Source organism: Rhea pennata, chromosome 5 (genome assembly GCF_028389875.1).
Source record: "Rhea pennata isolate bPtePen1 chromosome 5, bPtePen1.pri, whole genome shotgun sequence".
Taxonomy (NCBI): domain Eukaryota; kingdom Metazoa; phylum Chordata; class Aves; order Rheiformes; family Rheidae; genus Rhea; species Rhea pennata.
The window spans coordinates 37,628,863-37,643,919 of record NC_084667.1 but is presented as its reverse complement, the minus strand read 5'-3'; the positions used below and the strand labels follow the sequence as shown (position 1 = coordinate 37,643,919).

General features: G+C 38.7%; 1 protein-coding gene across 1 annotated transcript in view; it reads left to right on the top strand.

The window, feature by feature from the left end:
* Window positions 1-6,962: 6,962 nt before the first annotated feature.
* Window positions 6,963-15,057, top strand: part of UEVLD (UEV and lactate/malate dehyrogenase domains) — a 17,604-nt gene continuing 9,509 nt past the window's right edge. Inside the window, exons 1-7 of the mRNA XM_062576318.1 lie at window positions 6,963-7,019; window positions 8,887-8,971; window positions 9,274-9,336; window positions 10,254-10,417; window positions 11,446-11,581; window positions 12,912-13,033; window positions 13,673-13,778. Coding sequence (XP_062432302.1) covers window positions 6,978-7,019; window positions 8,887-8,971; window positions 9,274-9,336; window positions 10,254-10,417; window positions 11,446-11,581; window positions 12,912-13,033; window positions 13,673-13,778 — 718 coding nt within the window. The 5' untranslated portion in view covers window positions 6,963-6,977. The remainder of the gene's footprint in view (window positions 7,020-8,886; window positions 8,972-9,273; window positions 9,337-10,253; window positions 10,418-11,445; window positions 11,582-12,911; window positions 13,034-13,672; window positions 13,779-15,057) is intronic.

The following is a 15,057-nucleotide window of genomic DNA, read 5'->3' as shown; positions in this document are numbered from 1 at the left end:
GTTCAGGTGGAAGGTAATTCAACACTGAGTTATTAGCTTAATCCAGCCACTAGATCTGTTAATTCTCTGGAAGCAAAAGAACTGTATTACTCTAGATTTTAAAAATTAAGATTCCCATGTTTGAGGGCAATTTTCCATTCTGCAACAAGAGTTTAAGTAGGCCACTAGACAGATCTGAAATAATAACTTTAATCATCCAATAAATAGCCTTTTCTCACCACTTTAAATGCATTTATATTTAAATTTTCATGAGCCTAGGGCTCTAAAAAAGGGGGGAAAAAAATGTAGCATACTTTGGGGTGAAATTAAAGATGGAAGATGTTCCTGAGGTAATGAAGGACACTAATTTAGTGGCTGACCATCTCTGACTGATAGATGATTTTCCCAAGACATCTGGTGATTAACTTCCTTTAGGGATTTTCTCTATTCATAGTTGCGTGAGTTTCAAGAGTTCTTACATCCTGTTCCCTATATTGACAAATACTTAATTTTTTAAAAATGTTTGTGCCCAGCTTTTTTCTCAGTTGAGGAAAAATAAGTATCTGATACCACTTCTTGGTGTTGTCTGTGTGGATATTCATGGCAGTTGGTAGCTTAAAGAGAATTAAGATTGTGGGCTTTTATTATTGTTGTTATTATTCCTCCCTCACACCTCCCTTAAAAGTATGGTCTTGCTTCTGACTTGACACGCACCCAGTAGTATTCCAGGCCTTATTATGCACTCCAAGTATGAGAGCATGCATATGCCCACACTGAGTGCAAGAAGATGGTTCAGTGCCTTGGATATACAGGCTCTTTTCAACACATCTAACCCTTTTTGTGGACTTCTTCATGAAAGGTAACTAAGAAATTTGTTATCGAATTGCTGTATACAAGTTCACGTCTCCACTTAGAAAGTACCGAGTGTGTATATAAGTGTTGAAAACCACTGTTTTCTTAACACTGAATTCATGTTTTGGTTTAAATAATTGAATTAATTGATAGCAAGGCCAGAATGGACAGAGTCCTGCTGGTGAAATGCATTGTTCATTTGTATGATGCTGTGTATAGCAAATTTAAGCCCTCTTATTGCCTGATCACAGGAAGAGTGCAGATGCTGAGTTGGCATAGCCTCACCTACTGTGATCTTTAAAATGTCATATTTCTGCCACATTAATATTCTATGGCAATCTTGGCAAAATGTATCATTCTTCTACAAAAATTCATTTATCAGACCTAACAATGATCAACATATTCAAATAAAACATCTGTTACACTAGTCTTTTGAAACTTTTAAGCACAAACCTCTGATTAGGGAGTGCAACCTCTTGTAAATGTTACTCGTAGAGGAAGAAAAACAGACTTTTGAGCATTCATGATAGATCTTAAACTGATAGAAGTATGTGCTGGATGTCCAGAATTGAGTAGACAACCCAGTCACAGAAGCTGAATATTCAGAATTCACATGGGGGTGGGGGGAAGAAAAAAAAAGGCATTGTCACAACAATCCTCTTCCTCTGCTAAAAAGAGAAAACCAACAAACTCATTAGTAACCTGGCTTCTGTTCTTAGCTGTATATACAAAGGAATTGCGCTGCTGCAGTGATGGCAGCATACAGTGCATCACATGGCCTGTTTACTAGCAGTGTGTAAAATGCTGAAACTCATGGCAAAACTTAATCGTTTTGTGGAACATTACTTGCTGCCTGATGCAGTTGGCAACAGAATCTGAAGTGCCTTGAAACTTGGTTGGATACGAGTGCTTTGAGCTGATGGTTATGGAATGATGTATGAAATGAATTGGTTGTAGTGTCATTCACACACAGATAACTTACTGGTTGTCCAGAGTAAAAACAAATACTGAGATAAATTATGCTCTTACTCGTGATATTTCCAGAGCCAAAGGGTTTAGTAAGGAAACTGTTCCTCTTGCTGCTTGTATTTCCTTGGTCTTCATTTATTCCCAAAGCTTCAGGATCTGGGAGGATTAATCAAGCATAATCCAGAAGTGCAAATTTTGCTTATACCCTTTAATATTTGTGAGTTCAACTTGCAATGTCCATCCCATTACTATTAACTTAACTTGAACAGATCATATCACTGAATGATTTTTTTCCACTGGAGAAAATTCTCTGAAACACTTTTGGAAGGACTTTTGTAGGACTCACATTTTTGAGAGAACCTTTTCCTTTGTCTTTCATCTAAACTAGTGTAGCTAGAGATACAGGATGCCCAAAGTTCAAATACCAGTCTTATTCTTCTATCTGAGTATGAAAGTTGAAGCTACAGTAAAGATGATACCATTTTCTTTCCTTACATGTGGAGCTGAATGAAATTCACAGCAAGCCTTATCCTCTAGAACTAGCAACATGTTCTAGGAGATGATGTCATTTTATTTTGCCCTCTTCCTTTGCATTTGAGTGATTGCAGATCATTTTCTAATTAGGCATCTTAACTTTTCTACCAAGTCTCAAAATATCTCAATAACATAAACTTAACTGCTAGCAAAATACCAACTTTTTTGAATAGATGTGGCATACTCTTAGGGAGAAAGGAGTTCTAATAAATTAGGAGTTAGAAGTATTGGGCATCGGCTCAATAAATAGACAGCTTGGAGAGTTTCCTATAGCCTGCTCGGCTATAGCTACATTCAGGAAAGCACGATATTCCCAGTTCTGCTGGCTTTACTAGGTTATTTTTGTTTAACTGCACACTTAAAAGCTGCTCTAGAGCAGCTTTTGTGTTTGATAATGTAAGATGTGATCATGAAAACTATTTCTTATTTTTTTACCTCTAGAAGCCACATACAGCCTTTGACTTGATATCAAATCAGAGATGTTAGTCTGAATTATGGCCAGTAGGCCAATACTGAGTGGAAAGAATTAGCTTTTCTGTAGCAGATGAAAATTAAATGCTTCCAGTAAGGATGGAACCCAGAATCCTCCAAAGCTCTGTGGGTCAAGGAATGCCATCTATCAATTCAATTTTAAGTTATTTAAACCCTTAAACTAAAACTATGCTATGTGATTTAGTGAAGCCGAATTCAGGAGCAGCATGTGGAACCACAGTGGAGACTCTTACATGCCCATTACTAGACAGATACTGTTTCCTGTCTTGAAACACCCATACGTGGTATACAGCAAAGCATGTTTTGCTTCAGAACTGCATTTAACAGAGCACCCTTCTTGTTCATGGAGCTATCGGTAGCTCTTCATTTGGCCGTGTTCGGCTCCAGCACTACACCGAGTGTTTCCTGCTTGCATCGTATTTCTTTGGCTCATTGGAATGAGTCTGTAAACAAAACAGACAGAGTAAATAACCCGCAGCAAGTATCTTAAAAATGACAGTCATACTGCTAGCTGGGCAAGGGAAGTCAAGATAATCTTGAACTAGCTTAAGAATCTGAAATATAAAAGGAATCTTCAGCAACAAATGGTAGAAATCATTTATCTGGTGCAAACTGGTATAACCTGATTTAAATGAAATGATGATTTATGTCAAATCAGGCTGGGTTTATAATATGGTTCTGCCATCTTCTGTAAAAGCAGAATCTGTTTTCCTAACTTGCCTCTCTCAGAAACTTTCAATCTTCTGTTCCGTGTTATCAAGAAGTGCTTTTTGGAAATGGCAACCTGTCAGATGCAGGGAGAACAACTAGAGGGCTGGTAGAGGGTGGTACATGGGGTAGCAAAGTATACTTTGGGTGGGCAGAATGTTAGCTTGCTAGTAAGAGATTTCATTACCCTAGAGATTAGTTGGCATTAGGATCTGTTAATTTAATACAGAGTTATCCCTTGTAAACAACATGGAGCAAATTTTGAGTCAGAAAGCTCAGACCAAGTTCTGAATCTAAAGGATCTGTAGTTTTGGTGCAGGCTAAGTCAAGGGTTACCTAAAACCCTTACACAGAAATAGTGTCTTTTATTCTTGAGAAGATAATATATAAGCACCAATGATATATTACTACTATTTTGGTTTCTATGATTATTTTGGCTATGTATGCACATATAAGATTTTTAAAAGTGTTTCCAGCCTGGCTAACCTACTAATAACTGTACATACCTATCAGAATTTCCTAGCTGTTCTTACTGTGCAGTAAAGAGAGATTAAAAAGTAAAATGTTTGAGATGAAAAATTAAAAAAAAAATAAATTATTCTCAATTATTAGGCTGTGCTAGGGCCTTTGTGAAACAAAACAATTTTCAAAATGTCTTTTAAAAGGGTTTAGATGGAAGTTCATGCAGGTAATAACAGCTTATCTTCGGGTTCACCATGTTTCCACCCGCCAGAAAACTATGTAGCCACAGAGTCTGTAGGAGGATGGGGTGAAAGTAGTTGCCATTGTGTGTGTCCAGACCTCAGGTTGTGGGGTTGCAGTAAGCTTTAATTTCCTGTTCTTGCTGCTCCACAGAAATCAGCATGCAGGCTGATACTGGTGTCAGCCCTCTACACAAACTTCCTCCCTGTCCTCTTGCGGGCAGGAATTTCTCTTAGTCCACAGTGTCAGGGACACTGCACCTAGGACATGGCCAACCTGGCATGTATGGTGCAGAGCAGGGGCTAGGGGACATAGAGGTGGTGTGCCCGGTTGTTGGTCATGTTTCCTGCAGGCAGCAGTGTCACACATCCTGCCTTGATAACGCTCTCCAGGAGCTCCAGCATCGTCCCACTGCTGCAACAGCCAGCTGAACCTGCCCTCTCCCTTGGATGCTGACCTCCGTGAGACACTGTCCTCTGAAATTCAGACTTCTGCTTTCAGCTTTTGGTTTGGCTTTCATAACCCTTGATAGCAGATGCTGTTGCTAAAAAAAAACAACCTAGGTGGGATTCTCGAGCGCAAGAGAGGAAAGTGTCTGAAAGAGCAACACACGATAGTCCTAGCAGCCCATCAGAAAAAAGGTAAGGGTCTGTGTCTTTTCTTTAAGCTCAGTTGTCTGTTAATGTTGTCCTGTTCCTAGAATTTGGTTGTGTTGAATGTCAAGAGCTGGAATCTAAAATATCTGAGAGTTAAATCTAGTTTTGAATTCAGCATCTATGAAGACATTCATTGGGAGCTGCTGGGATTTTTAGAAAGCTTTTGCAGCAAGTCAGCACCTATGGTATGAAGGTCCTTTACTAAATCTTGATTTCTCTCCTCTGCCTCTCAGAACCACTAACAGTTTATGAAGCAGTTTCCCAACAAAAAGATGATCTTTTTCAAATCCATTAACAACTCTTATCTTACACTCTGTGGTATGTAGTAGTTAGTGTCTCCAGAGAATCTTTTAAATCTGCCCTATGTTATACATTCAGCTCTGATATCTTGTTTTAAACAGCAATGTTTAAAAATGATTCATTGAGAAAGCTCAAAAAGCAGATCCTCAGCATGTTTAAGTTACATCTCTGCTGAACTACAGCCATTTATTTCAGCAGAGCGTCTACACTGTTGTTTGAGAAAAGCAGAGCTCACGTTATCATCTTGCCTTGGGTCTCAGTTGCAGAGACACCTTCATATCTAAAAGCATGGAGTTCTGCTAGTCACCTTTTGTTTGAAACCGCTGGTATCTTTGCAGAGGGTCAGATTTGTTCTGAACTCACCTCCAAGTACTTCTCCTTCAGTGTTATTCCCAAGATGAAAATCATCCATAATATGACGACCATTGTGTGGTGTCCTGGGCTTGCTGAGCAGGCACTGGGGAACGTATGCTGGGGTCTGCCGGAGTTGTTCCTGAAGGACCGAGCTGGAGCCCCCCAGCTTGGTGGTCTTCCTTTGAGGCTCTGCGTCTGCGCTGAATGCTGAGGTTGTGATGTCCTTCGTTACGTCACAGACAAAAAGCACAGAAACCCAATGACATCAGTGAACAGTGGAGAGACGGAAAAATTAATAAAAGCTGTTCTAAAGCTTATTTGTTCCATTATATCAACAACTTCTATACTTGGTTACTTGGCTGTCTCAGGTGCTGTGTCAGCCAGGGAGGAAAAAAAATTGTGTGAGCTTTCTTGAGGAGATCCTACTCCTTGCCAAAATGGGCTACTATGAAATTTGGTCTGGTCTGGTCTGATCTTGCCGTTTTCTAGTGGATTAGGGGGATAAGAACTCCAAACTGGCCATCCTTCTGGCTTGCATGGTGCGGTTTTCTGGTATCTGGTATGTGATATGACAGGCTTACAAAGCAAGAGTAATGTAGGTCATTCTAGATTTTTATTTGCATATTTGTAACTCCAGGTAAAACTGTGGGTCAGCTGTGATATCGTGAACAGAGGAAAGAAATGCCCAAACCCCTGTAATATCTATATATGGCCTGCTACCCGATACTCCTTTCTTATTACTGCACAGCCAGATTTCACTGAAAGTCTATGTTATCTTAGTGACCGAAGAAATTAACAGGAAATGAGAAAAGTAGTCAGGAGTCACTTCTAGTGCAGTTAATTCGCCAGGAGCTATCTGCAGGGGGAGCGTTTGTTCCTCTTCCATAAGGACTGCCACGTTCTCACACAGGTTTGCGTTTGCCTTTCAGCGCAGGACAGAGCAGCACGTACATCAGTACATGCGTTTGCTATTCCTGGCCGCATCTGCTAGCGGCAAGCAGCTGCCCAAAGCACCACCGTTGGGAAACCACACGAGCCCGGTTACATGTGCTATGAATATCTGCTGTGAAATATTCTTCCCCATAATCTTGAAGAAAGCTTCCTGGGCAGCAGTAAGGGATTTTCCATAATTTCAGCATCCTTTAGATCCAGCCTATAATCCAGAGTGGAGACTATGTCACATTGTCTAGAGCTTTTTATAATTGTCAGATCACCCTGACAGGATTTACTGTTGTTTAACTAGGATTTAATGAAGCTTGTGCTTCCACGCAGGTGGCAGACAAGTGGCTCTACGGAACCACGTTGTTATTATTGTTATTATTATTATTTACTCTCCCGCGCAGGGCCGCTTGGGAGGCGGAGGCGGCCCCGGCCGCGGCCCCGGCCCGGCCCGGCCCCGGCCCGCCTCCGCCAGGAGCCGCCGCCGCCATCATGGAGTTGTGCGAGGAGGCGCTGAGGAAGCAGCTGGCCAAGGTGCGCGCGCCGCGGGGGGGCGGGGGAGGGGGGCGCCGCGGGCCTCGCGCCCGGGGGGCGGTTAAACCGCCGCAGCTGCCGCGCGTGCAGGCGCCCCCCCTCCCCCGGGCGGCTTCCCGTCGTGAGGGAGCGGGCGTGGCGTGCATATGTGTGCAACACACACGCGCACACACACACACACACACACACGGAGGGAGTGATTCGATATCATTCGATAGCAGCGTGTCTCAGATATGCTGTGTAAAAGCTGCAGTAAGTGGTCACCGATGGCTAAGGCAGCTACGATTAAAAAAAAAAAAATCTAGTGCTGGTATGGAAAGGGCAGAACTACGGTAATTTTACAGCTCGGTCCCCTCCCTTTTCTTGCAGGCAGTGCTGTGCAGTCTTTAATTTTGTGCTAGTTAACTACTGTTACTATTATGAAAAAGTTCTGCCCCATTTGACCTGCAGGATTTTCATTGTTTGTGGAACTGAATTTAACATTACACAGCATATAATTCTATGTTTCTGGACACAGTAGCATGTATGATGTGCTGCATGCTGTTAAAACCTTATTCTGAGTATAGAGTTACTAATTTCCCGAGGGCTTTTCGGTGATGATCTTTGCGTTAGTAAGTTGATGCTTCATAAAGATGGATTCATTCTCATAGCATTCCTCTGAGGTAAGAATATGTTTGTTTCCACATGTGGAGCTGAGGTACGCATGCTTAAATGTTAGGTACACCAACTAATTTTAGGTGAAAATAGAAAAGGACTGTGTCAGACTCCACTGACAAAAGCTTTTCTGGTCCTTAAGAAAGAACAAAATGTTTAGCAAAAGTGCCCCACTTATTTTGCCTTCTGAATAAGAAAGGAGTTAGCTGAGGGGAAATGGTTTTGATTTCACAAAGCAGCTGAAGATTTGCTGCTATTTCTGGTGGACAGTCGTACCGAAGAGGTTGTGGATTTTAACTACTGCTCTGGGACAGGTATTCCCATGCCGTGAGCTGGTCTTTAAGCCATCACAGGGCTGCAATCGGCTTAGGCTGGGGCTCCAGATCACCTCCAGGCTCCCTAAAATGTGAAGCAGGTGTCCTAATCTGGGACTGCAAATTATTTTTCACAACTATCTGGTCTGGGAGGTTGCCAAGCTTGTGGAAGTTCAGGTTCAGATTGGCCGGGGATCACCTAAATGGAGTAGCAGCAATTTATTCTTACTGATGATTACATTCAGATCACATTTCAAATTTCAGTATTTTTTGCCAGCTGGAGGTGGGTTTTTTTTGAGGTGGGTGGGGATGCATTATTCTGTATGAAATTTCTCAGCTATCAAGGACAGTTCAAGCATGGAAAATTTTCCCCAAGGTTAATTTTCACACATTTAATACACTTGCAAAAATGGAATTCTTACAAAGAAATGCTTTTAAAATGTGCGCAGGTGGATCTTAAGTTTTTGATAGTAACTATGTCAATAATGGGATTTCTCTTTTCCAAAGGGTTTATATTCAAGTATTGTTTGTAAATATTGTGTACAGATGAAATTAAAATTTTCTAAGATTCCATTCACAATGTCTTAAAGATGCTATGTTGGGAGTGATGTCAGAATTTCAGTTGTCATGTAGCAACAGAAAACCTGTGGTAATTTTAAAGCTATTTTGGTAAGGCAACTGATATGTTAGGTTGCATGTAACGAAGAAAACTTTTAGTACAGAAAGATCTCTGAGAATTAATTTCATGCCAAAATTATTTATAACACTTTAAATATTATAAATGCTACCCCTTCTTGTGTTTCTACCTTCTTTTGATTCCTTCTCCCTATATCCTATAATGAAAGAAATTGCTTTTTGAAGTGAAACATTTTTTTTCTAATTCTTTCTTCCCTCTCCAGTATAAATTCAGAGACCTGACGATAGAAGAACTGAAGAATGTTAACAAGACCTACCCAAACTTTGTATTCTCCATGAACACATACAGTAAGAAGTGATTTGATTATTTTAAACTTCTTTGGACTTGCCATAAATTCAGTTTATGTATTATAGAGGCTGAATAAAGTAATTATCTTTCAGTTGTGTTCTCATCTTTATTTTAACTTTCAGTGAAATTCCCCGCTCCTCAAAGGGTGGGGGAAAAAGCTTAGTAACATTCTAGAATTGTGTGTTTCAGGTGCAGTATATTTGATACCTAAAGAAAAATACACACTGTGTGTTCATTTTGAGGGTAGGATTGCTGTATGAAATTCAAAATGATTTTTAAAATACCATATTTTTAATTTCAGCCTTCAAAGATGGGTCCCAGAAAGATCTCCTAAATTTTAGTGGCACTGTTCCAGTGAAGTATGGTAAGATTAATTGAATGCGATTTCCTTGCTAGTTACAAAATCCAAAATGTTTCAAATACCACCTCCTAACAACACACTACACTGATCTGTTACAGAAAAATCTTAGAAAAAACATGTGGCTAAAGTAGGAAAGATGGCTTCTCTGCTGTGGTAGCCAGATGGGAGACTGGGGTGGGAAAAATATGAGGGTGCCGCTTCTCACTTCTAGCAACCAAAGGGAGTAAGTTTTACTCTTAAATGTTTCGTAAAGAAAGCGGAATGGCAAATTCAATCATGAAAATGATGCCTTTAAATTGCTGTTTTAGGCTATAGTAGTATATGTATGAGATAAGGCATCTTTTTTTCATTTTGGCTAGTATGCGCAGGGCTAATCTACACAAATTTATGTCAAATACTGAAGAAAGTGAATGAATACAAGTCTGCATATGGTTCCTTTTGGACTTTTGGAGCATTACCTATACTGGTCTTTGAACTACACCTTCTTCAAAGGTGGCCATTTAGGATTTTGCATGAATTGGCAGAAACTGCTTCTACTCCATAAGCAAGTCTTTTTATGCACACATTAGTACTGAAATAAGCTATTATTAGATAGGTCAATTAGCTATTAAAAAACTCATGTAGTTAGTTGAGTTTGAGACTATGTGTATGCAAACTCTTTGTACTTTGTAATAGAAGATGTGTGAAATCTGTGCTTAAGCAGAATTTAATCAGTTATGCTTAAATTTGATCCAACCCAGTCTGTTTTTATTAAGTAACAGGAGTAGTATAAGTACTGTTCAGTGTGAATCTAGAAAGTGATTTCTCTGGCTTATTTTCTTTGTTATTGTGAAGCATGAATTTGCATGCCTACACACCTATTTTGCAATGCCTTTTTCTAATACGAAGGATAATAATGGCTTTTGGTTTGTGTTGAACAGGTAATTCATATAACATACCTGTCTGTCTGTGGATTATGGATTCTCATCCTTTTGCTCCCCCCATTTGCTTCTTGAAACCGACTGCAAACATGGAAATTTCAGTGGGAAAACATGTTGATGCTCGTGGCAGGATTTATTTGCCCTACCTGCAAAGCTGGAGCCATGTAAGGCTGGAGTAGGTAACAGGGGAGGGAAGTATCTGGGATAATGCATGATATCACATGCAAATCAATGGATGGGATGGATAGAGTGTGAGTTTTTTTTCTCTCTTCTGCATTGTTTGTTAATACTAAAAATGTAGTGATTACACAAAGAGAAGTAGAATGTTGTGTTTCTTGAAATTACAGCCTTCAGCCAGTCTGAAGTGATTGTGAGGAAAATTATTTTAATCTGAAGAAAAAGGAGATTGATTTTGTTACAAAGCAGTATATGCCTAATGTGGTCCATTTGATGCTTTTTCCTTTGTAGCTGAGAATCCTGTGAATCCTGTCTAATAATCCTAGACAAATTGAGTATCCCTGGGAAGTTCAGTGAAAATTCCTGTCTTTTTGATATAACTCTCTGAATGATTAGAACCTAAGTTCAAAAACTAATGTTACTGCTAAATATTTTATACATTGTATTAAATGAATTACTTAAATATGATGTTGAACTATTGATTTAATGAAAGCAAATTTTCTAGAACAGATGGATTTTTTCATTATTAGTGTAGAAATTGCCATGGAAATTGCTTCTATTGCTAAAATTTCTACTGATCTTAGTGTGCATTTTGCCCAAAGAAGGAATACATCACCAAAAATCTGGACAATTAAGCTCATCTGCTAACAGAGAAACTATCTTTCCTTTAGCTGCAATTTGTCCCATTTATAATATTGAATACTGTTTTAACAAAGGCTTCCATATGTTCAGTGAAGCTTTTAAAATCTAGTTGCACTGATAATTTAAATCCTAGTTGTCCCATACTCCTGTTTGAAAAGTACCTCTTCAAAAGGTGATGCTTCAATAAGCTTAAATGCTTATATAAGTGTGAAAGGTCTCTATAATTTGATTAGATTTTGTATAGTTACTCTGCTTTGTGGTTCTGTGTAGTTACTCTGCTTTGTGGTTCGTTATGAACTACTACAATTTACAGCTGATGTAACTATGCGAAATAGCTAGTCAACCGTTTTATATTTTGTTTGCTATATTCTAGCCTAAATCAACTGTCATTGGATTAATCAAGGAAATGATTGCAAAATTTGAGGAAGAGCTCCCTTTGTATTCACTGTCATCTTCTGATGAAGCGAGGCAATCGGAACTCCTCTCTTACATTGCAAAGATTACGGAAGGTATGGATTTTTTCATACATTTATTTATAATGTTCTTAGACAGTATTTATTTATTGTTATTACTTTATATCACAAAGATACCCACATAATTTTAATGCCTGGATTTCTGGTGTTTGCATATCCAATGTTTGGTGTTTTTTGTTTATTTTAAAAGTGTCTCTTCTTGAATAGAGAGCTCAGATTGTCTTTATTCCAATAAGCAGTTTATATTCGGTATCTGCATTTAAGACTGATGAAAAATGCTGTAGACTTAGTATTGCTTGATTGTTAGAAATGCTGTAACAAAACTCAATATGATACCTTGTGGAAGGGAAAGGTGACTTTATCATAAACAAGTTGATTTTACCCATCCATAAACATTTTCTCATAGATGTGAAACTATGAATGAATGAGATCTACAGTCACAAGTCCCAAAATCCCTCTGGCCACTGTCACTCATGCACAACAGTGAGGATGAGGGAAATTGGCTGAGTTCACATCACATTTCTTACGTGATTCTTCTTTGGTGGTGACGAACTGATTTTGGACTTCTCTTTTATACTTTTCAGAAGGAATGTTATTTGGCGTATTTTGCCATATCATATTCTCTCACACAGTGTAAGTTTTAGGCAAAAATCCTGAAGCTCACAGTTTTCTTGTTTTCCTTACCTGGGTATTTTATGGTCCCAGTCCTATTCTTCATGATCGTGACATCTTTTCTTCAAGTTGCCTTTTTCTTCTTTCTTTTAATGAAATCATGTATGCTAGCCTGTAGCGATTAGCACAAACCTTGTCCTTTAACTCTTGTTCTGCTGTTTCTTCTATTAATTGCATGCGTGTGTTTGTGAGCACATGCACGCAGTATACTTTTCCATTTGTAGTTCATTCATACCAATCATAATTTTTCTGTTACAAACTCTTATGCATTATACTAAGAATCATTACCAGCTGCGCTGGATGAGCAACTTCAGATCATCATACTTTAATCACATTCTATTTTGCACATCTTTTCGAAATTTGAAATCTTTTACGGATTTTCTGCCCACAGTATATACTCATACTTGTAACAGTAGCAAAGGGAATACTGTTTGTATGATCTTAGCATCTAGCTCCTTAGTATATTTTGCTTGTACTTTCCATTTAAGGAGAAAACATTCCTATCCAGAGAGGAATTTGTTTTACATGGTGGGAGTTACAGTGAATTTTCCATAGCTAGCTAGGCTTGACCATTATTTTGAAGTATATGTACTTTGGCCTAACTCCTGCTCAGCCATGATCTTTTATGAAGCAGCAATATTTCTATTGATATTGATACAGTATGGACTTAAGTTTGTAATTTTTTTAATTATAGGAGAGACTGACATTAAATCAAAGGGTAAAATTGGTGGAGACAAAGATAGATGTTTTAAGAAAATTACTATAGTTGGAGCTGGAGATCTTGGCATGGCCTGTGTACTAGCAGTGGCAGCAAAGGTACGTGATTATTATGAATAGCAACATACCTGATTAATACAGGAGCTTTCAAGCTAGGGCTTAGCATCTGCTGCACAGAAGTTGACTTAGCATTTTTAACAGTCTTGTCATGGTTTATCTCTTTCCTTCGGTTAATTTAGGGACACGCAGAACAGAAGTGTTAGTTTCTGTCCTGTTTCCTCCATCACCTTTTTGAATATGAGAGGTTGAGTATTGAATTCATTTATTTTGAGAATCTGTAATTAAAGGGTTGTTGCGAAAGCTGTAGCCTGTGTACAATTGGGATTTGCTAGCCCCCTAGAAAGGATATTCTATAGATGATCTGTACTCATCACAATTACACACTCAAAGGCAACAGTAATATCAACATTTATAACTTCTCAGGGAAGGTTTTATAGGGCAGTTTGTTTATTTGTTTATTGATGCTTTTTTCCCAATTAAACTGATCAAACTCTTATTCTTTTTTGTATGTTTTGACGGTAATTTTCTTGAGGTCTGCCCATATTGCTTGTTTTAAATGTAGTACAACATTTGAAAAGGAAAAATATCTTCTGTGTTATCTTCTCTCCCCTCCTCCCCCTGCTCTGATCCAGTTTTGCCATATTTAATTGTTGATCTGCATTATTCTTATTCATATAGGGTGCTGCAGACAAGGTGGTTCTTTTGGACCTTTCTGAAGGTGCAGCAAAAGGAGGAACCATGGATTTGGAGATATTTTCTCTGCCAAATGTAGAGATCAGCAAAGGTACTAATTCTTCTCATTGGAATGGAAGCTAATACAGTACTCTCTGTGACTGTGCTCATTTTAATGAGGACAGGACACCTAGGGAATTAGAGGCTTTGACGTATAGCCATGTTTTTAAAAAGATGCCATTATCTTTTGTTAGTTTCTCACTTTTCATCTTTCCAGGGCAAAACTGGAAAGGGGGAGTTCAGTGAAGCTTACATTGCTTCTATTTCAGGCTTTTTTCATTCTTTTTGTAGAGGTGCATGAGTCTTACTTCCAAGGTAAGATTCACAGCCAATACTGGAACTGGACACACAGCAGAGAGTGAGACACTGAGCTAATACTTCAGTGTTGCAGCTGCAAAAAGCAAATGAAAAAAAATATATATATGTATATGTCTATCAGGGAATTATAGATAGCTGTGACAGTACTGTTTGAAAGATTGATAAATAAGGCCAGCTTCAAACTTCAAAATATCACTTCCCTAGACATATTTTGTTTCTATCTTGCAGATTTTACTACTAATACATTTTTTTCTGTACATTGATCTTGCAGCTATTCCACAAATCTCCATTTGTCCCTTTGTAGTTACCTATTATTTATATATTTCTGTTAGACTGTGTTACAAAAAGGTTATACAGTGTTGTTAGCTAGGCTGCTAATAGCCTTGCAATGTTTCAAAATACTTATACACTGTCACCTGTTATTTTAGTGTGCTGCTGTCTAGGTTTGAGGCAAGCTAGTACTAATTATGTCTTGCTTAGTATGCTTCCAGTTTGTAGGTGGACTAGGCCTCTGCTTTGGCTGCAGATAGTGTCAAAAGTGGTGTAACAATCAGATTGGTTATGTTATATCTGTGTGGTACTCAGCTATTCAGAGTTAAGACCTCAAGGCAGCACTGACTTATAAATTTCTGCAGCAAATTTCACAGTGTATTGTTTTGGGTTAATAGTTAAGGATCTTTTAGGTGAATTAATAAGTAGGCTTGTGAAGCACTTCTTAGGGTTGCCTACCTATTCTTGATTGAGCTAAAAGAACAAAAAGAATATAGAACTTTAGATAAAGGAGTGAAGTGTGCCCAGAATGCAGGACAGAGCTTGGGTGCTGCAGTAATGGAACTTGGTTCCATCAAGTAGCTGGGCAAAATAAGCAGGGGGATGGGAGATGAATCCTTCTTTTAAAAATCATAATAAAATGAAAGAGATTTTTTCATGGATGTATTTATTTTATTTCTCCTTTGCCAAGGAAATCAACTTTGGAAAGCTTATAGGTCAAAAATGATGTTTTCTAGTCTTTG